This window comes from Geotrypetes seraphini, chromosome 2 (assembly GCF_902459505.1).
Source record: "Geotrypetes seraphini chromosome 2, aGeoSer1.1, whole genome shotgun sequence".
In the NCBI taxonomy this organism is placed as follows: Eukaryota; Metazoa; Chordata; class Amphibia; order Gymnophiona; family Dermophiidae; genus Geotrypetes; species Geotrypetes seraphini.
The window spans coordinates 313,809,384-313,832,179 of NC_047085.1; the positions used below are offsets into that span (position 1 = coordinate 313,809,384).

The following is a 22,796-nucleotide window of genomic DNA, read 5'->3' on the forward strand; positions in this document are numbered from 1 at the left end:
CCTGCTCGCTACACCTCTACACCACCAGGGATTCCAGCGGCAAAGGAGGTATGATGGACAGGGCAGGAAGGGGGGGGAAAGAGTAGAGAGCCTGGGAGGGAGGGAGGGGATGGGGCTGTGTGCAGTGCCTGGCAGGGAGGAGGCTGGGGCAGAGCCTCACAGAGGAGGGAGGGAAGGGGGCTAGATGAAGTGCTTGGCAGGGGATGGAGTTGAAGGGGGATGGGTGCAGAGCCTGACAGGGGAGGGCACTTGAATATTAAGTCACCTGACTTATATACAATTCAACCATTTTTCCTCCTTTTTGGGAGAAAAATGGGGGTCTCAACTTATATTCAAGTATATATGGTAATTCTCCAATGAAAATCCACAAAAAAAAAACCAAGCATGGGGTGTTGATAGATTTCAAATATAGTCATTAAAATTGTGTTCAAAATATATTGATATTCCATATTATGTTAATATTAATATTATTCACATCCTTATTTAATACTGAATCGTAATTGTATACTTCATGGTATTTCTTCGCACTTGTTCGGCCTTGATCAACAGTGTCAATTCTCAGCATTGTAGGTAGCTCATATGCCATGCAGAATTGCATAAAAAGGGTAAAGCAGAATTTCCTCTCATTCCCAAATTTAGTTATTTTAGATCTTAAACAATTTCAGAAGCGATTTGCTGATTCGGATGCCAATTCTAGGGAAATTAGATTGTTTCAAAATCCATTTGATTATGATGTTGTTGCTTTCAATTAAACTCATACAGTTATTTATCTTTTCTTTTTTTTTTCTACGGCCCACTGAAAAGTGCTGAAGTACCCAATGTGGCCCTCTTGGCAAAAAGTTTGGAGACCCCCTGCTCTAGACTAGTCTTTGCTGTATGGACACAAGTGTGCAGTCATTAATTAAATTCCACTGATACACAGCACAGCTCTTGTAGCACTGGATATCCTGTCTTGTAAGAATGGCACAGGACTTCAATACCATGCTGACAGAATCTGCAAGAGCCGTGCAGAGTAGAAGGGCCACAGCACCAAATAATTCACCTCCCACCAACTCCACAATTTATAGTACACAACAAAAGATCATTTCTATGAGAAAGGAGCGTTCTGTACAACTGCATATTACAGAATTTGTGCAAAATTCCCTCAGAAGTAACAGTAAAAAAAAATGCAAGGTACCAAAACTATTCCTACCTTTATACCCCTCTTTATCTTTAGAATTTTTAAAATTCAGTCAACTTACTTCTCCTGCAGCAGTTTGTTTACATATCACTGAAAAGATGCCATCAACAACTGGAGGCCCAGAAATCCTACAGAATAATACTGTCTCTAAGTTTCATCATGGGAATATGAGCCCTCCAAAGAGAACAATTCTCCACCTTCCATGAACTCAGAATCCAACCAACCACTCTCAGCATCTAGAACAAGGGGATTCAATGTTTTCTGCGGACACTTCTGGTAGCATCTCTTAACGTACAAAAGAAGGGCCTTTACCAAGGCCATTTTTCAATTGCTGTGATACACAGTAAACCAGTTTCTCAGTTACAGTGATCTTACACATAGCAACTGTAAACAGATTGTAAAATTATTAACTCCATTTGCAAGGAAGAATCTCAAAATTTCTAACTAGAGAATGACACGGGGAGCGATCCCCGCAGGAAGCCGCGGTGTGGCTGCGGTTTGGCTGCGGGCTATAGAGACTCCATAGCCAAATCGCCGCAGACACGGGGACAAAAGTTTTCACCGCCCGCAAAAACGGTGAAAAGATTTGTCCCCACAGGCAAATGTACCCCCTTCTATGTACCGCTATTTACCTTGTCTTCACCGTGAGTCTTTGGTTTGGGACCAGGTGTCAGATTTTTTCCGGCGGCCATGTTTGTCTCCGCCATGTGGTCTGTCTCCTCAACTCTCTACCCGACTTGCACGTTGCCGCATTGACTCCGCCCCCTAATATACAGGCTCTTCATTGGTCAGTTCTTTTTGCTCAAAGAAGAGGACCAATCGCTACTGCCACACCTGATATTTAATGGGTTGTAGTGCAGCAGTAGCGATTGGATTTCGGAGCCGAGCCCAGGATTTGAATTTTGTTTGCAGTCGCTGCCTCGATTGGATTCACTCGTTTCACTGGGAGGAGCTGAAAGCCTGAAAACTTCGTCAGGTACAAGTAAGTGTTCTCCCCGGCTGATTTAGATGACCGCCCAGCTAATCCTGCTGCTGCCGCCGATGCTCCTTCCCGGGCTAACTCGCCGCCGAAAATTTTGTTTGACGCCTGCCTTTTTTTGCCAGCATGCTTTTACTTGCTTTGGGCCTTCCTCGTTGCCGGATCCTGCCTACTTTCTGTTTCCGCGAAGGCAGGACCCGGAGCGAGGAAGGCCCGAAGCAAATAAAAGCAGCAAGTTGTAAGCTTCCCTCCGCGCCGGGGCTCTATCGTGTGCGTGCCAGCTTCCCTTCTCTCCCCCCCCCCCCCCCCCCCCGGACGCTACTTCTGGTTTCGGAGGGAAGAGAAGGGAAGCCAGCACGCACACAATAGAGCCCCGGAGGGAAGCTTACAACTTGCTGCTTTTACTTGCTTCGGGCCTTCCTCGCTGCCGGGTCCTGCCTTCGCGGAAACAGAAAGTAGGCAGGTCCCGGCAACGAGGAAGGCCCGAAGCAAGTAAAAGCAGCAAGTGTAGTGGTATACCATTTGAGAAAAAAAAAAAGCGCACGGACGTCGGACCTGATTCTGCTTGCTCTCGCCATGGACACGGACCGACACGGACCTCAGATTTTTAAGGCGGTACGGGTTTAGATCCGCGAGGTCCGTCAGGTCCGTGTTTTACCCCTTCCCCAACCTTGGTGCTTATTGTGGTCAGCCAGGAAGAATGAAATCAAAAAAGTTAGAGTTTAGTCAAGCTGTGATTTGAACTTTATAGGCTTTTTTTTTTTTTTATCCTTTAACTGGCAGGCAGAAGAATGCTCCATTTATTAATCTTGCAAAGTCTGATACAGGAAAAGCTAGAAGTGCTTCAGGATTTAAGGAACTTGGGGTGTGCAAATCTACTTAATGCAGAGATTACAGTAAAACAAAATCACTTTTCTATTTCACTGCAGCTCTATGAGGTTCTTTTGCCCTTAGCTATAGTCAAATGATGGATAGGAATATGTTTATTTCATTTAAGTTAAGGGAAAACAATATTTTTTCTGAGTATCCTTTAAATAATGGTTCACAAATTAATTCAGCCTGTTTTAAGGCTGGGTTTTGTTTTTCATATTATTGCTTCTGTTTTTATAATCCTTAAAAAATAAGGGGCAATTTTCCAAGTGGGTTCTTCCTCGTAGGCATCCTGAGACTATACAGGGAACGCCTATTCTATAGCAGTAAATGGGCTCCCAGGTTCCATTACAGAATGGTAGCATATAGCCTTAGATTCAGGCGTCTTACAGTTAAAGCAGCCATAGAGCATGTCCACTTGTGGGAGAAATGATTTTATTTCCAGAGATTGTGGATGATTTGTTGTTCATCCACGGGTTAAAAAATAAGGACAATTAAAAGTACAGGTTGTGTTTTGTTTTTGTATAGTTAACTAAGTTGTAAAGTTGTAAAGAATGTTTCCTTTATACGTTAATAAAGATAAGTATATAAAATCATACCTGTTTGAGGCTTTTATGCATGCTGCGGTGACGGTGACGGGGCGGTGAAAGGGATGGCGGTGGCGGTGACGGGGCGGTGAAGGGAATGGCGGTGACGGGGCGGTGCAGAGGATAGTCGGCTGGTGACGGGGACAAATTTTTTCCCCGTGTCATTCTCTATTTCTAACGACACCTTTTTGAAACCGATGTTATGGTTATGTTAGCAGCTCTACTTTTGTTTTGGACATCTGAAAATTGGAATTTAGACATCTATATTGCACGGAGGACCAAATTCCAATTTTACCAAGAGAGGATATAGACGTCTAACACTGCAGTACATCCATGTGGCAACGGGGTGTGGCCTGAGTATATTTTGGGAGGGTCATATTTAGACCTGGTACTTGTCCAGGTTACAGAAAGGTGCTCTGAGTAAATCTCTACTGAATAAAGATAAAGGAAGTCACAGTAGGTATTTTTCTGTCCCTAGAGTACTCACAGTTAAAAAGAAACAAAATTTACAAAAAAAAACTTTAGCGAGACAAACTGGCAAGCTTCTTTAACCATTTAGCTATTCCTCCACATGGACGTCTGTGAAGACATTTTGTAATATGGATTTTCCTCTGCTGCCACATAGGTGTATGACCCTTGTTTTACCCCATTCATAATTTGGACATTCCAGCACATGGATGTCCATCTCACGTATTTTAGAACAGGATAAATTTGGACATCTTTTCTAAAATGTTGCTTCAAAACAAATCCAAAGGAATCACCACCCTCATATATTTGATATGACTATCTGCCCACTTCAGCGAGAATCAACTAAGTTGAAATTTTTAAGATACATGAGGAATAACACAAATTTTTCCAAAATGTAATATGCAAACAAGAAAAAAAGCCCAATAGTTTGATGGGATTACAGTTTCACAAAGCTTTATAACACCTTGTAATATTTGCACTTTTGAAAAGAAGAATAAACACCTATAGAGAACAAATAGATTTTTTAAAAAGAAAATTTAATTTAATTTTTTATTGTCCCTATATTATGGTATTTTGGAACTCAATTTGGACTCAAGTTAACTGTCTTCTAGAAAACCATGTTGCGTTATCTTATGACACCGTTCTGTTTGGTATATCTATGAGGAAAAAAAGTCAAATTTCATCATATAATAACAAACTTTTGTTAATCATGACAGGGGTCGCCATTCAACATATTACCAATAATTGTAAAAACTATTCTAATCTTAATTATGCATTTTGGTGGAACTCTTTATGCCATATATATAAGATGGAAAGAGCAATTGCTACGCAGAAAGGGACCTATAATAATTTTAAAAAGAAGATCTGGGGGCCATTGGAAAAATTTTGTAATGAGTAGACATCACTTTCTATGGGAGATTATATTTACACAATGGGGGGTGGTATTAGTAATATACATTATATTTTTAATTATTAATAGTGTACTATTTGTTGAGCTTTTGTTTAAATTACTTTAAGAAAGGTGGGAGGGAGGGGATATATGTTTTTGTTCTAGATGACATGGAAAAGATTTTCAAGTGTTTTATTGAAATTATAATGAATGTATTTCTGTGCACTTGTTGTATGATTTAAAATGAATAAAGAATTTTAAAAAAAGAAAATGCTCTCACCTGAGAAATGTATTTTTTCCAGAGTGGCTCATCTTCAGAAATCTCAAATTCATTCCAACCATGAAATGCCCGTCTATGACAAACTTCAGAGTTGTTTAAACCATTCTGAAGATTGGCCTAGGAAAGCACACACAGATTATGTAACAATCAGTTACAAAGATTATAGATTTGAACTTTTACTTCCAAAATTTAAAAAAAATTGCTTTATTAGTATAGCACCACAAAACCCACTAATGTTAGTATATGGAAATATTAGGTTCTTACCTCGATAAACTTCTTTCTAGTAGAAAGGCATACGAATCTTCAACAACTGGGGGTAGAAGCCTGATGCAGGATAGTATGGTATGGCAGGTGCATGCTACAAAGGAAGCACCTTCAGCCCCAGTGCCAAATGATCAAATTGTCATTTTAGGACCAAATTCACCCTGCAATCCTATGCATCTTTTTGAATCACCCTGCCTTCACTAGGCAGAGATTTGTGTTTAGTAACCTGCGTAACCAAGAAATGCATCTTAGGCAGGACAAACAGCTCCTGAAAATCCAGAGCCAGCGGATACAGCTTAGCCAAAGGCCTGGCAACCCACAAGGGACCTTCCGGAGACTCCTAGTGCTCCATAAGCATCACAGTAAAAGAAAGTGGTCTAGGGCAGTGTTTTTCAACCGCTGTTCCGCGGCACACTAGTGTGCCGTGAGATGTTGCCTGGTGTGCCGCAGGGCCGCCATCAGGGCAGTACTACCAGTCCTGCATTCAGGGGCCCGGAGCTGACAGGGGGCCCGAGGCAGGGGCGCCAGTAGCTCGCCAAGGCAAAGTGAGTCGATCACCAGGACTCACTTTGTCTTGGCGATCTAATCTATCGAGCCGATAAGTCTTCTTCTCCCCGACGTCAATTCTGCAGTCGGAGAGGAAGTTCGGGCCAGCCAATCGCTGCCTGGCTGGGCGGAACTTCCTCTCCGATTGCAGAATTGACGTCAGGGAGAGCATGCGTCGGCTTTGGGGCCTGTTATCCATTGGTGGGTCCTGTTCCCCGATGGCAGCGGCAGTGGCAGTGGCTTGGGGAACGGCAGGGAGAAAGAAAGATAGGGGGCAGGCAGGGAAACAGAAGGAAAGAAGAGAAACAGAAAAAAAGAAAGAAAGGTCAGGGAGAGAGGAAGAAAAAGTTGGGGGAGGGAATGAGGTGTGGAGGAGAGAAAGCATACAGGCTGATAGAAGGGAAGAAAGATTGGATGCACAGTCAGAAGAAGAAAGTGCAACCAGAAATCACCAGACAAGGTAGGAAAAATGATTTTATTTTAAATTTAGCAAAGTGGAGGCAGTATTACCACAGTTTTCAAAGGAATTTGCCCAAATAACTTAATAGTTAACTGGGTAAATTCCCAGAGATGAAAACTTCCCTTCACTTACTATGCACAGTTCTGAATTTATATCTGCTGTCTATATTTTACAATATGGTCACCTTTTACTAAACCGCAATAGTGGTTTTTAGCGCAGGGAGTCTATGAGCGTCAAGAGCAGCGCTGGGCATTCCTCCCTGCGCTAAAAACTGCTATTGTGGTTTAATAAAAAGGATGGAGGGTATATTTGTCTATTTTTGTATGCTATAAAAACCAAATACAGAGAGAGACTGAGAGCTGTTGACGAAGAGCTACGTGTGTGTCTTTCTTCGATTCCAGCCAGAATATCAGCTTTGTGTTCAGCCAAACAGGCCCAGGTTTCGCACTGAATAAAGTATTTTATAATTTTTCACTATTCTGTTTACTTAATATTTCATAATAAAGTAATTATAAAATACTTTCTTTGTGTTTATTTGATTCCTATTCAAGAGAATTACTTTATATATAGTCAATATAGGCACAGAGTTAAATTTTTTAACATTTTCTAATGGTGGTGTGCCTCGTGATTTTTTTCATGAAACAAGTGTGCCCAAAAAAGGTTGAAAAACACTGGTCTAGGGCATGGAACTGCTTATAACTAAACGCTGAGCAGTGGAGGTCTAAGGGGGCTCTAACTTCAAGTCCTGCAAGAACTCGATGATGACCTCCAGTAAAGCCACCAGCTTAAATAAATGGCACATCATCAGGTCCTCCTCCTGGTCCAGAGACATCAAGGACTTCTGACCTGGAACCCGCACCCTCCAAAAAACAAGGATTCCTCTTGAGGGAATAAAGGGATTAACTCAGATTCCCAGTCATCCCAGTCTATCCAAAAGGACCTCTAGTTTATGATGCTGAACTGGCAGGGTGATAGCCATGTTGAGGGAAAACCCTCATGCAAGCCAGCTGGCATGACCCCAGGGGGGGGGAAGATGAGCTCTGACAGCCTATATAGGCTTCAAACATAAAGTCTGACAAAATCAGGAGTCCCGGAACAGGAGGACCTGAGTTAACCTTCAGAGACTCCCCTTGTTTCCTCGTGCGTCCAGAAACCTCCATATGCATGTGCTTCGCAGACAACACCGAATTACTGTCCGAGGCAGGTGAAACAAGGATGCTCCTCAAACAGCCATCCGGCACAAATCTGGCATGGATCAGGGGTAAAACAGGCTGAGGAATCCATATTTATCGATTTTGAGCAGACATAGAAGTATTTCTAAGGCAGAGGCTTTTAAAATCGGGATGGAATATCCAAGGTGGTCCCTGATAGGAAGCAACAAAAGTTCCAAAAATTCAGAAAAGAGTTGTTTTTTTTTGGGGGGGAGGTGAGAACCTGAAAACAAGCCCCAGAAACCCTCAAAACAGCAATTTAAAATACCTCCCCCCTGATGAGCCCCATAAACTACACTATGTTACTGGTGCTGTGCTTGCTTCAGCTTAAGCAGAAGCAGGAAGATGGTGGAGACTTATTGTCTCAGACAAATATACATAATGTCCTCCAGATGCTTATTTCTTCTGGCTGCCACTCAGACCCAGACCCCCACAGAGCCCACACCCAATAAACTCCAAGGGACTGACACAGGCTGGCTAGGTAGGTTCCCTGAAACAGGGTGTCCCTCCCAGCTACAGACCTTTGACACCAAGGGTCTCTGACCCCACCGAGGCAGAAATGACCCAGGTAACCTAGGTACCTCTATAGCATGGAAAAGCCTCCAAAAGCAGATAATAAAAACCTGAAAATAATAAACCAAAAACATCAGATCAGAAATACACCTTTAAGTCACATGTAAAAGGAGAAACTGAGGGGCACAGAGCAGTGTCAGAGACGGCAGAGCTGACAAATCTAGATGACATCTGCTACACAAATTCACAAGTAGAGGTGAATAACCCAGCGGTTCAAGACTCATATGCCTTTTGCACTAGAAATAGTAAATATAAAATTTTAAATATATTGGAAAGCATTTTAGAGGCATCACACAAAGGGTTCAATTCTACAAGTTCCTCTCACTTATATTAAGAAACACTTCATTCGATGATTTTGTTTGTTTTACATAATGAGTTTCAACAGTTACCCAAATCTGCCTATTGGTCTATTCAGCACAGTGTTTTGTTTTTTTAACTGTGCTCCAGTTGTACACTATTCCAAGCTACTGACAAAATGTTGTGAAACTGGCAAGATGAATTTAAGATATACATATTAAATTCCACTGTGGCTGTGAACCCATTCCTTAATTTCAAGTTTATTCTAAATTTGATTAATCGCTTATTCAAAATTCTAAGCGATGTACAAATCAATAAAATTACAAATTTTTAGGAGGAAACAAAACAAACAATTAGAACTAACCTAACAAAACATATTGAAACAAAAGGAAAGGATGGGAAGAGAAATACAAGTTGTTGATAGTAAATAAGACACGTATGGGGGGGAAAAAAAAACAATAGGAAGGAAGAGACCAATGTGCTTCAAAAAAGTTATGAAACAGGATTTAATTGAGGCTCCTAATCAGGCTTTCTAGCTATCAAATGCATCTTTAAAAAGAAAGCTTTTTAACTTGCTCTTAAATCTGTCTAGATTGCGTTCTTCTCTTAAATAAATAGGTAGGGAATTCCATGTTTGGGGGGCTATGACAGAAAAGATGAATTGCCGCCGTGTATTAATATGTTTGAGTGAGGGAACTATTAATAGATGTTGGTCGTTTGACCTCAGTAATCTTGTTGAGGTGTATGGAATCAATAATTTATGAATGAAGGCGGGAGTTTTGTAAAGAAGAGATTTGAAAGTTATCAGACTTAATTTGTATGTTATGCGGTCAGCAACTGGGAGCCAATGCAGAACATAAGAATTGCCATCTCTGGATCAGACCCTGGGTCCATCAAGTCCGGTGATCCACACACGCGGAGGCCCCGCCAGGTCTACCCTGTCTTAGTTTTAGTCCCTATTTCACTCTATGCTACTCTTAAGGAGATGTGCATCTAGTTTACCCTTAAATCCTAGAACGGTGGATTCTGCAATTACTTCCTCTGGGAGAGCATTTCAAGTGTCCACCACTCGTTGCGTGAAACAGAACTTCCTGATATTTGTCCTGGACCTGTCCCCCCTCAGCTTCAGTCTAAGTCCTCTTGTCCGTGTCACATTGGACATTGTAAATATCTGCTTTCCCTGCTCCATTTTGTTGAATCCTTTCAGTATTTTGAAAGTCTCGATCAGATCCCCTCGCAGTCTCCTCTTCTCAAGGGAGAACGTTTCATTTGTGTGCTAATGAACATAGAAACGGCACTGTCAACCAACAGAAAGAAGCGCCGATAATGGTTCATTCTGTTGAGCAGCAGAAGCTGACAGATCTTCACTTTGTGGTGACAGATGGAATCCAATCACTGCCTTGAGCATATGATTTAAATCTGAAACGTTTGGAGCAGAAAGAAGGTTGGATTCTTTTAACACTGTGCAACTTTGGATTAAATACTGGTTAAAAAATGGACAGCATTCTATTAAAAATGACATTCTAAAACTCTCTCTGTGATTTAATAGTGGTTTGATTAAGTTGGAAGCGACTTCTTGCTCTTTAAAAATGGCATCAGTGAGATGGACTGTTTTAATAGATTTTGCTAAGATGGCATAAAGTTTCTTGCACTCTTCATGTTGTAAGCATAAAAGACAGTACAATTTTGAAAACTGACCCCGAAGCAGGAACAATGGTGATCAAACATCAATGTCAGCTTATTAAGTTTGGACTTTTAAAAGCTGTTTAAAATAAGTGTACGGTATAATCTTGTTATAACAGATTTCAAGGGACCTGGAAAAACAATCCGTTATATGCAGAGTCCGTTATATCCAGGGAGTTGCATTTTTTTAAAACTTTATTTAGGGCAACTCAAAACAACGTAAATCGATGAACAACATTCACTGCACAAGCATATCAGCAACATTTTAGATTTGATAGGAGTAGACAGTGTGGTAGGTGGAGCTTTGGAAGGAACTGGTGTTAAATAGGTTTTATGTATTTTTTGAAGAGTAGAGTTTTTGTTTCTTTTTTGAAGGTTTTGTAGTTTGTGGAAAGACAAAATCCCATAAAAACATTTACAAGACAGGAAAGCATTAACAGAAAATGTGTGCTGTTTGTCTTGCCAATGAGATGTTAAAGGGGCTGCCGGATCTCCCTGCCGGATTTTACTCAAATGTTCCACAATTCTTCTGCAAATGCTCCTGGTTGTGTGACCTATATAAAACAGTTCACAGGGACATTCAATCAAATATACCACCCCAAAAGATTTACAATCATAGTAATATAGAAGATGATGGCAGATAAAGACCCGAATGATCCAACCTGATTCAATTTAAATTTTTTAATTTTTTTCTTCTTAGCTATTTCTGGGCAAGGATCCAAAGCTCTACCCGGTACTGTGCTTGGGTTCCAACTGCCGAAATCTCTGTTAAAACCTACTCCAGCCCATCTAAATCCTCCCAGCTATCGAAGCCCTATCCAGCCCATCCTCCCCCAAACGTCCATATACAGACACAGACCATGCAAGTCTGCCCAGTACTGGCCTTAGTTCAATATTTAATATTATTTTCTGATTCTAGATCATCTGTGTTCATTCCACCCTTCTTTGAACTCAGTCAGCGTTTTCCTCTCCACCACCTCTCTCGGGAGCGCATTCCAGGCATCCACCACCCTCTCCGTAAAGTAGAATTTCCTAACATTGCCTTTGAATCTACCACCCCTCAACCTCAAATTATGTCCTCTGGTTTTACCATTTTCCTTTCCCTGGAAAAGATTTTGTTCTACGTTAATACCCTTCAAGTATTTGAACGTCTGAATCATATCTCCCCTGTCCCTCCTTTCCTCTAGGGCACAGTTCTTCAACCGCCGGTCCGCGGACCGGTGCCAGTCCACAGAAAATTCCTGCCGGTCCGCACAGGACCGGCGAGATGGACCCGTTAAATTTTCTGCCCTGATGGTGTTTGCAGAAATCTTCTGTTCCTCCCATCCTCGGGCGATCAAGACAGAATGCCGACGTCGGCCATTCCCTCTGTGAGTCTCGCCTATGCGGAAACAGGAAGTTGAAACAAAATAGGCGGGACTCAGAGAGGGAAGGTCCCGACGTTTGCAGCCTGTCTTGATCGCTGCCCCTGCTGAGTCGCCGAAGAGGGCCGGGGGGGGGGGAAGTGCAGGCAGAGAGAAGATGGTCAGCGTGCGCAGGGAGGTCAGCGTGTCGATTGGGGCCATCAGCAGCGTTTGTGCCGAGTCTGCCTACGTGCAGGATGCGGCGGGTAGGGGCCTCCGGCTCGTATTGGGCGGCTGGTCCTGCGGTGCAAAGCTGTTTTTGCCGGCCTGTGGGGGGGGTGTCGCGAATGTGCAGGGCACAGAAGAAGTAAGATCATGGGGAGCCTTTAACAGTGGCTGTCTCCTCTCCTAGCAGCTCTGTACTTACCAGGACAGTGATTCACTTTGGTAACTTCCCCCCAGAGGCGGCAACGGACCCAAGGCTGCCTAAGGAAATCACTGCTGCAGGCAAGTACTGAGAGCTGCTGGAAGGAGAGGAAGCCACTGTTGGAGGCTGGGAAGCTGATGGATAAAGGGAGAGCTGCTACTGCACCTGGAGAGAGGTAGAAAGAGAGATGCTGCTGGGAGGGGAAGAGGGAAAGAGATGGGAAGAGAGCTACTGTTGGATAGGGGGGAGGAGGGAAGGGAGCAGGTAAAAAGGAAGGAAACAGCTGGCAGGGAGATTAGAGGAGGGAAAGGGGAGAGACAGGAATGAGAAAGTAGAGAGAGATTGATGCTGGAAAGGGGGTCAGCAGAGAAATGAGAGAGGGATAAAGATGCTAGATCTGGTGTAGGAGAGATAAAAATGAAGAAAGCAGTGAAGCTGGAATGAATGATGTAAAAAGGAGAGAGGAGGCACAGGCTGGATGGAAAGGGGAGAGGGGCATAGAAAGAAGTCAGATACATATGGAAGGGGGAGAGGCCAGACAGTGGATGGAATGGGCAGATGCTGGAAGGAAGAGTGGAAAGAAGATGAAAGCAGAGACCACAAAAGGTAGAAAAAAATCATTTTATTTCTATTTTGTCATTACAATATATCAGATTTGAAATATATATCCTGCTAGAGACATAACTGGGGACTGCAAAGCCTAACACTATTCCTGTCATGTGTGACAGCAGTATTCTGTTAGCATGATATTTCTGTGTAGCATTATGTAATAATTTGGCTTGTTCAGTTTTCTTGATAGTAGAGGGGATATATGTGAAGGGGAGGGGAGACAGGGGTTTTGTTGGTCCTTGCTCTGAATATTTATATTTATAAAATGGCAATTGTACAGAATATTGTTTCTTTTTATACTTTAATAAAATACGTTCAATATAAAATCATAACTGAGGCTTGTGCAGATGGGATCAGATGGTTTGTGGGGACCGAGCTTGCGGAGACGGGGCGAAAATGTGTTGTTGTTTTTTTATTTCAGTCTTAGTAGTTTGCCGGTCCACAAAATAATTCTTTTATTTCTGCCGGTCCACGGGTGTAAAAAGGTTGAAGAACACTGCTCTAGGGTATATGTATTCAGGGCTTCCAGTCTCTCCTCATATGTCTTTTGGCGCAAGCCTCCTATCATTTTTGTTGCCCTCCTCTGGACCGTATCAAGTCTTCTTACGTCCTTCGCCAGATACAGTCTCCAAAACTGAACACAATACTCCAATTGGGGCCTCACCAATGACCTGCACAGGGGCATCAACTCCTCTCTTTATACAGCCCAGATCCTTCTGGCAGCAGCCATCGCCTTGTCACACTGTTTTTTTGCCTTTAGATCTTCAGACACTATCATCCCAAGGTCCCTCTCCCCATCCGTGCATATCAGCTTCTCACCTCCCAGCATATACGGTTCATTCCGATTATTAATCCCCAAATGCATTACTCTGCATTTCTTTGCATTGAATTTTAATTGCCAGGCATTAGACCATTTCTCTAACTTTTGCAGAACCTTTTACATATTTTCCACTCCCTGTTTGGTGTCTACTCTGTTACAAATCTTGGTATCTACTCTGTTACAAATCTTGGTATCATCTGCAAAAAGGCACACTTTTCCTTCTAACCCTTCAGCAATGTCACTCCCAAACATATTGAACAGGATTGGCCCCAGCACCGAACCCCGAGGGACTCTACTACTCGCCTTTTCTTCCTCCGAGCGACTTCCATTAACCACCATCCTCTGGCGTCTGTCCGACAGCCAGTTTCTAACCCAGATCACCACTTTGGGCCCTAACTTCAGCCCTTCAAGTTTGTTCAACAACTTCCTATGAGGAACCGTATCAAAGGCTTTGCTGAAATCTAAGTAAATTACATCTAGCATATGTCCTCGATCCAGCTCTCTGGTCACCCAATCAAACAATTCAATCAGGTTCGTTTGGCACAATTTACCTTTTGTAAAGCCATATTGCCTCAGATCCTATAACCCATTAGATTCAAGGAAGTACACTATCCTTTCTTTCAGCAACATTTCCATTATTTTTTCAACAACCAAAGTGAGGCTCACCGGCCTGTAGTTTCCTGCTTCATCCCTGTGACCACTTTTGCGAATAGGGACCACATCCGCTCTCCTCCAATCCCCAGGAACCACTCCCGTCTCCAGAGATTTGTTGAACAAGTCTTTAATAGGACTCGCCAGAACCTCTCTGAGCTCCCTTAGTATTCTGGGATGGATCCCGTCTGGTCCCATCGCTTTGTCCACCTTCAGTTTTTCAAGTTGCTCATAAACATTCTCCTACGTGAACAGCGCAGAATCTATTCCATTTTCTCGTGTAACTTTGCCAGACAATCTCGATCCTTCTCCAGGATTTTCTTCTGTCAACACAGAACAGAAGTATTTGTTTAGCACATTTGCTTTTTCCTCATCACTCTCCACATATCTGTTCCCAGCATTTTTTAGTTTAGCAATTCAATTTTTCCTCCTTCCACTAATATATCTGAAAAAATTTTTGTCTCCCTTTTTTACATTTTTAGCCATTTGTTCTTCCGCCTTTGCTTTCGCCAAACGTATCTCTCTCTTGGCTTCTTTAAGTTTCACCCTGTAGTCCCTTCTGCACTCCTCTTCTTGGGTTTTTTTATATTTCACGAACGCCAACTCTTTCGCCTTTATTTTCTCCGCCACTAGTTTGGAGAACCATATCGGCTTCCTTTTTCTCTTGTTTTTATTTATTTTCTTCACATAAAGGTCCGTTGCCATTTTTATCGCTCCTTTCAGCTCAGACCACTGTCTTTCCACTTCTCTTATGTCCTCCCATCCTAACAGCTCTTTCTTCAGGTACTCTACCACTGCATTAAAGTCCGTACGTTTGAAATCTAGGACTTTAAGTATCGTGCGACCACTCTCCACTTTAGCCATTATATCAAACCAAACCGTTTGATGATCACTATTTCCCAAGTGAGCACCCACTCGAACATTAGCAATACTCTCCATCTGTGAGGACCAGATCCAATATCGCTTTTTCCCTCGTGGGTTCCGTCACCATTTGTCTGAGCAGAGCCTCTTGAAAGGCATCCACATCTCTCTACTTCTTTACAATCAGTCCTGTATTGTAAATGGTGCGTGCGTCCCAGGCATGGTGAACAACTGTATCTGTTTTGATGGCAAATTTGCACACTATACAATGTCCACATCGATTGTGTCCTTTCACTTGGTCACATGGCTGGCGAATTTGTCTAGAAAACTGGGATTTTGTTACAAGATCCCGGAGGTTTTTACCCGGGAATATGCAAAGTAAGGTATTGCAATCACTACTTGAAAATTGTCGCCCTTTCAAACTCTTTTTAAGGTTTAAAACAAAATAAAGTCAGATGGAGCAAGATCTGGTGAGTAGGATGGATGGTCTATGCACTGAAACCCCAATTACATCAAAACGTCCAATTGTTTTGCCCGCCTTGTGAGCAGGTGCATTGTCTTGATAAAAAAGAACTCTTTCCACAGCTTCTCCTTTTCTTTCAATGCCTCACTTATTCGGCACTGCAAGTTACAGTAGTATTCTGCATTAATTGTTTGACTCCTTGGAAGACAGTCATTACAAAACCCTCCTGATCCCAAAACACGGTGGCCATGAACTTTCCTGCTAACTTTTGGGTCTTGAATTTCCTTGGCTTTGGAGAACCTGAGTGCCACCATTGTATGGACTGTTATTTTGTCTCATTAACAATAACTAGTCATTCTAGAAGGTTGGCATCAGCTTACTGAAAATGCTGCAAAATCAACATGGAAGTATCCACTCAACGTCGTTTCTTGTCAGCATTCAATCAATTGGCTGACAGCTTCTGCAAACACAATTGCTTGTGGATTATACACCCAACACATTCCCTGGACATCTGTAGTGTCTTGACAATTGTTTTAGCCGATATTTGCCAATCTGCCAAAATCAGGTCATGGACATGGTCAAGAATTTCAGGAGTTGACACCGTTTGAGGCCTCCCAGACCTTGCTGCACCTCTAGTCTCAAAATCTCCACACTGAAAGTTTGCACACCACTTCTTCACTGTTGAGTATGATGGGCATTTGTGGGCATTTGTCACTCAATGTTTGCATCATACAAGCATGGATTTCCTTTGGAACTTTCTTCTGCAGAAATAGGAACTTCATGACTCAGACCCACACTTAAAAATTCCATACTTTTCGTTGACATGATTCAATCAATGATCTGAAATAAAGTCAAAGCACAGCATTACAATTCTGCAAATTGGAAATTTGCAAATTAAATTTACACTCTTCAATTACAGTGGCAAAATACTCAGAATTTAGGAAGTTGATTGGGCCAAGAATTTTTCAGCACCCCCTCGTAGCTCTCTTACAGCCATCATTAGTCCCAGCAGAATAAGCTGTGTTAGGGCACTTGGAAAGCACTCTGAAAAGGGACAGGAGGAACAGTGTTGGCGTTTGGGGACTGATTATAAGGGAGGTAAGCTTTGCAGATATGAACGGTATATAAAAAAAAGGTTGTCTTATAGTTATACAAATACAGTATGTTTCAAATTAAGACAAAGATCCTCTGAGCTCTACTTTTAAACATTGCTGCTCAAATATCTTCTGATAATTTCCGGCATTTCTACCATCAAAACATTTTTTTTAAAATATCTACAAAATAATATTATAAAGGTAAGGAGAAATAAAGAGCAAACTACCACAAAGACAAAGTCACAAAAAAAATAAGTGCAAAACCAGAAAGATTTTTATGAACATTTTCTGGCTCTAAATCTTTTGCTTAATGCTAGTCTTTTTCAATTCTTCCTTTCCTGAATAGTTTCCAAATTATGAAAGTCTGTTCAGCTGATTGTCTAATTACTTCTCTTTCTTCTTCCCCTCTTGAAGTCAGTCAATTTGTACCTTTGCTTAATCTTTTGTAAACCGCATAGAACTTCACAGTATTGCGGTATATAAGCTGTTATTATTATTATTGTTATCACTTACTTGAAGGATGCTTGCAACTTCATTGACAGGTAATTCACTTGCTTTTCTAGAAGCCAATACAGGGATCATGGTCTCATTTTCACTACTTGGTATCGGTCGAAATCTTGATACCTAAGCAGGACAACACACATCCAAGCGTAAGAAGCATTTAACATCAACCAGCATAATTCAACACTAGAAATGGGCAGAAAGTGTGATCTCAAAGCAAACTCAGTGTACTTTTTCACAGGCAGATAAGATTTTTCTCAGGGATTTGATCATTTCCTGAGAGCTACTGTATTTGCATCCACTATCGCAAAACAGTAGATAAAAGACTCAGATTACAGGCAGGCTAGAAATTAACTTTTTCAAGCCCAATATTCAGGAACCTTTACCATATGTAGGCATCTTGATTTTTAGTTTTTGCATTATTTCTAGAAATTCAGTAACATTTATTATAAAAACCAAAACAGCATAAAATTATTCACCCCTTTTAAGGATAATTTTCAGATTTACTTTGGTAGACAGAAACCAGAACAGTGAATATATACATACTAATCAGATTAAGATCATAGAACAAAGGTTCCAAACTTTTTATGAAAAGGATCAAAAGAAAGGAGACGGAAATGGTATGGAGTTTGCTCCAAAGTACAAGAAGAGACTGAAGAGAAGGGACAGGGGAGATAGGATACAAACATTAAATACTTGAAAGATATTAATATAGAAATTCTTTTTCACAGAGAAGGTGGTTGATGCCAGGAACACCCTCCTGAGAGAGATAGTGGAGATGAAAACAGCACCTGAGTTCAAAAAAGCGTGGGATGAACATACAAAATCTTTAATCAGAAAATGAAATGTATAAATTGAAGAACTAAAGCCAATACTGGGCTGATTTGCACAGTCTGTGTCCCGTATATGGCAATTCAGTTTAGGATGGGCTGGAGAGGGCTTTGACGAGGACTCCAATAATTTGGAACATGGGAACAGTTAAATTGTACTTGCTGAACACTGCCTTGGATGAATCTCTTCATAAAGGCAGTTAATAAATCATACTCTATAAGTAAATACATAAATAATGTCCACCTCTAAAACTGTCTCTAAACGTCCAAGTTTAGAGGAAAGGTATAACTGCAGAGACAGAGAATTTTGTAGTCACCTATACAGCTCCATTTGTTGAGCAGGCACAGGAGCCCCAAGTTCAGAAAGTTGATGAGAGTGTTTGAGCAATAAACTCTGGGGGAAAATGCTTGAGTACCTGATTGTAAAAACCGCTTAGATAACCTTGATAGGCGGTATATAAAAATCCTAATAAACTTGAAACTTGAAATAATAATAAACTTGAAAAGGTCCCCAAGAAATGCCAGATGCAATTAGCCTGGGCAAAGCAGTATCCCCCATAGAGGAGGAAGAATTCAAATTAAAATCCAAGTTTCCAAATTTATTCGACATTTGATATACCGTTTATCAAGGAATACCTAAACTGTTTACAATACTAAGTAAAATAAAAAGTACGTTTAAAATTTAAAGTAATTAGGGGTTTACGAGACAAAAGTACGTAGCTGAAACAGTAGGGGGAGGGGGACAGGAGAATAAAAATACATTGAGATAAAAATAAAAAAGTGGAGAGAAGAGGTAAAGGAGAGCACGATAGGAAGGGGTCATTTGACCAACAGCCCCTGTGAGAAATGAATCACAGTGCTGAAAAATGACCATGGGAGCCTGAGTGTAATTTGCGTCAGAGATAGTGAGCTGAGAACATGGCACAGAATTTCTGGTGTGGAAGGATAATGGCTTCCCCATACCGGGACTCCTGTCAGCCAAATTCAATCCCTTATAACAGTTTCTCAATACGTAGTACGTACACGAGCCACTTGTGGGGGGGTACATGCACGGGTCTCCCGCCCCCCCTTCCTCCAGCGGCATGCCCCCCTCAGCCAAAGAGACTTCACATCCACGTACTCAGGAAGGTCCTGTTGGATCCACACACTCTGACATGTTTGCGTCACAAACAATAGACTTGAAGGCTCTGTGTCAGTTAAGATAGCGCCAGTGCTAGGCCTTGTATAGACTACAGACTCCCTGACGGGCAGTGGGAGGGTGGCAGAAGATGGAGGACTCTTCATCGCTGGAGTTATCTTGGGGTTGCCTGGGCTGCAGGAAAGAGATGATGTACATGGGGAATGGAAGAAAGAGGAAAATTGTTGGACATAGAGAGAGAAAGAAGAGTGAGGTAGAGATGAATGAGGAAGAGAAGGATGAGAGGGAGAAATGTTGGATAAGGTCGTGGAGAGGGAACAGTGGGACAGATTGAAAGGGATGCAAGGGGAAGGAATGTTGGCTGGTAGGCGATGATAGATGCTGAACATGATCCAGGGGATGAGAGAGGGAGAAATGTTGGATGTGGCAGTAGGGTGGGTGGGGTAGAGATGCACCATGGATCTCGATCTCTCTCTCTCTTCCCCCACTCTCTTTGCAGCAAGGGAGGGAATGAGAGAAAGACAGATGGACAGTGATAGAGAGAGGGAGACATGTTGCCAATGGGGGTGGAGGAGAGGGACAGAGAGATGTTGGTTGGGGAAGGGAATAAGATCTGGAGGAGAGGAAGTGTGCAGGAGGCAGAAAGAAATAAATGTTGGATGCACAGTCAGAAGGAAGTGCAACCAGAGTCTAATAAAATCACTAAACAACAAAGGTAGAGAAAATGATTTAATTTTCAATTTAGTGATCAAAATGCGTCAGTTTTGAGAATTTATATCTGGTGTTATTTTGTACTATATTTGTCTATTTTTTTGTAGCTGTTTCTGAGATGACATTGCATAGTTTAAAGTCATCTGCCTTGACCTCTTTGAAAAATGGAATATATAATAATTAATATTTTCTCTGCATACAATGTGCTTTGTGTTTATTAATTTTGTGGTTACCATTATGTATTGTTAATAAGATTATATTGTATGTATATGAAAAATGAATGGAAAAAATTGCATTACAATTAGTACTATTATAGGGATGGGTTCAGAGGCGGAGCTTGGGCAGGGGTACTCGGTTGATATTTGTTAACTTAGGGGATACTTGGCTTGAAGAAGTTGAGAAACTGCCATATAGCTCACCGGACATAGCCTTGACGCTCCCACAATGGAAGCAGCATATAAGTCTGATCCATCAGGAAGAAAATGAAAATAAAATCATGAGTTGGCCCAGATATAATTTAAAAATGTAAAGAAACTCTCACCTAAAATGCTGATAAAAAGCAGAAGTGAATTCTCTGATAAGAGTTGCCACAACCCCCTCCAAATTTAAGCTGCCATAGCAGATATAGGAAACACTGCTTTAATCTTTTTTTTTTTTTTAAACTACATGGAATGAGAATGAAGAAAAGACAGGAGGAAGGTGAATGGGATGGGATGGAGACATATAGAAACATAGAAAGATGACGGCAGAAAAGGGCTACAGCCCATCAAGTCTGCCCATCCTTCCGACCCACCCCTGGCACTGATGGCGATAATTATATCATGTAGAATATAAGGGGGGCCCATAACCAATATGTATTAGACACCCCTTACCTGGGAACCTGAAATGACACTAATATTAATATTAGTGCTGTCGCTAGTGCTGTTTAGCACTCTTACCATCGGGACAGGCAGTCCCGCAGCTGCCCGACTTCTTCCAGCTGAGAGGGTCCTTTTTAGAATCCTTTAAAAAGCGGTCCAGCCGCCGAGGGAGCCTGTCGCTAGTGCTGTTTAGCACTCTTACCATCGGGACAGGCAGTCCCGCAGCTGCCCGACTTCTTCCAGCTGAGAGGGTCCTTTTTAGAATCCTTTAAAAAGCGGTCCAGCCGCGGTACGCGGCCCGCGGTTGCGAGCCCCGGGTCGCGAGCCGAAGGGGCGTGGCTAAAGGGGCTTGCCCCTTTTGAGCCCCTTCGGAGCCTAAGAGGAGCAGGGAGCAGGACTACTGATTCTTCAGCATGGGCAAGAGGAAAGCTAAAGCAATACCATCTGCTGCAACAACAGGCCCGATGGATCGCCATCTTGTGATTCCTACCTTGCCTCCTGTTGAGGAACAGGTAACTTTTAATATTCAAGCTGTCTCCTTATCTTCTGGGGAACCAACACCACCTCCTCAACCATCATATTCATTACGGTTAGAAGAATCTCCTTCCCCTTTTAAGGAAGGAATAATTTCTTCTTCCCCTCAATCATTGTCATTATCTGGTCTGGAGGTTTCAGGACAGTCCCTGGGGCAAACTAAAGAACTAACCCCAGTGCAGATGATTACTGGGCAAAGCTCGGATGTTCTCCCCAGGGATAAAGTGATCACTCTAAATGATGTTTGGCTTGGTATTAACAGAATAGAGTCATCTTTACAAAAAACCGTTTTGAACTTATGTCAATTTTCATCTGATGTAACTGTGAAAATTAAAGAACAAAATAATAAAATTGGAGAAACAGCTGTAAAGGTTGAAAAGTTAGATCAGGCAGTAGGTAATTTACAAGCTAGTGCTGTTTCTAATATAAAGGATAGTATGATGTTACATACTAAATTAGAGAAAATGGAAAATGCTATTAGAGTGAAGAATCTTCGTTTGTTAAATTTTCCCATCACACATTACCTTTCTTCAATGGAACTCTTGAAAATGTATTTGAGGGAGATATTACATTATAATAAAGTGGAGACCTTTGAGGTCGATAATTTATATTACATTTCAAGAGATTCCAAAGAAAAGGTAGAGGAAGGTGGAATGGATAGAATAGTATCACCTGAGAGTTTGAATGTATCACAGTTTTTGGAGTCATCTAAGGACATAATTGAGAAACGAGCAACACTTCTCGTGACCTTCAAGACAGAGCTTGAGAAACAAGATATCTTGAAATTATATTTCCTGAAAAAGCAAGAGATGTTTTGTGGTCAACGAGTGATAATTTTTCCAGATGTCTCTAGACAAACCCAGTTTAAGAGGAAACAGTTCCTTCAGCTAAAGCCAAAGGTTTTGGCAGTCGGAGCTACTTTCTTTTTAAAATTTCCATGTAAATGCCTGATCTCTTATGGAAGTGATAAATATGTGTTTTTTGATCCAGCCCAGGTGGAAGATTTTATTAAAGAGAAACCTTTGTTGAAAGTTTAATTTCTTATATTTAGTTTATTTTTGGAGGATGATGTATAATACATATAATAGCCATTTGCCTGTTCCTAGATAGTAGATAGAAAGATTTGCTTTGATGTTGTTATTTGTACTGGCGATCAGCTTTAATGTGGACTAGGATACGGTTGAATTAGTTTTCTTATATATTATGTTAATTCCCGGTTGGGAATTTACATTTTGTATTTTTTATGTTCATTCATGTATGTTTGTTACAAAGATATTGTAATGAATAATCCAATAAATAAAGAATTCAAAAAAAAAAAAAAAAAAAAAAAAAAAATATTAATATTAGTGTCCCAGGTAAGGGGTGTCTAATACATATTGGTTATGGGCCCCCCTTATATTCTACATGATATAATTATCGCCATCAGTGCCAGGTCTCCATACCATTCCTTTCACCTTCCTCCTGTCTTTTCTTCATTCTCATTCCATATAGTTTTAAAAAAACCCAGGAAATTAAAGCAATGTTTCCTATGATATCTGCTATGGCAGCTTAAATTTGGAGGGGTGTGTGGCAACTCTTATCAGAGAATTCACTTCTGCTTTTTATCAGCATATATCTCCTATATAATAAAACCGGCACATGCGCTGTTAAAACAGCGTGATCCCTGC

General features: G+C 41.5%; 1 protein-coding gene across 3 annotated transcripts in view; it reads right to left on the minus strand.

The window, feature by feature from the left end:
• The window catches only part of ATP2C1 (ATPase secretory pathway Ca2+ transporting 1), a 262,616-nt gene that overhangs the window by 188,550 nt on the left and 51,270 nt on the right, over positions 1–22,796 (minus strand). For all 3 annotated transcript variants that reach the window (XM_033930018.1, XM_033930021.1, XM_033930019.1), the window contains 2 exons: positions 17,069–17,179; positions 5,254–5,370 (listed from right to left, as the gene is read on the minus strand). In XM_033930018.1, the coding sequence (XP_033785909.1) occupies positions 5,254–5,370; positions 17,069–17,179 (228 nt within the window). The remainder of the gene's footprint in view (positions 1–5,253; positions 5,371–17,068; positions 17,180–22,796) is intronic.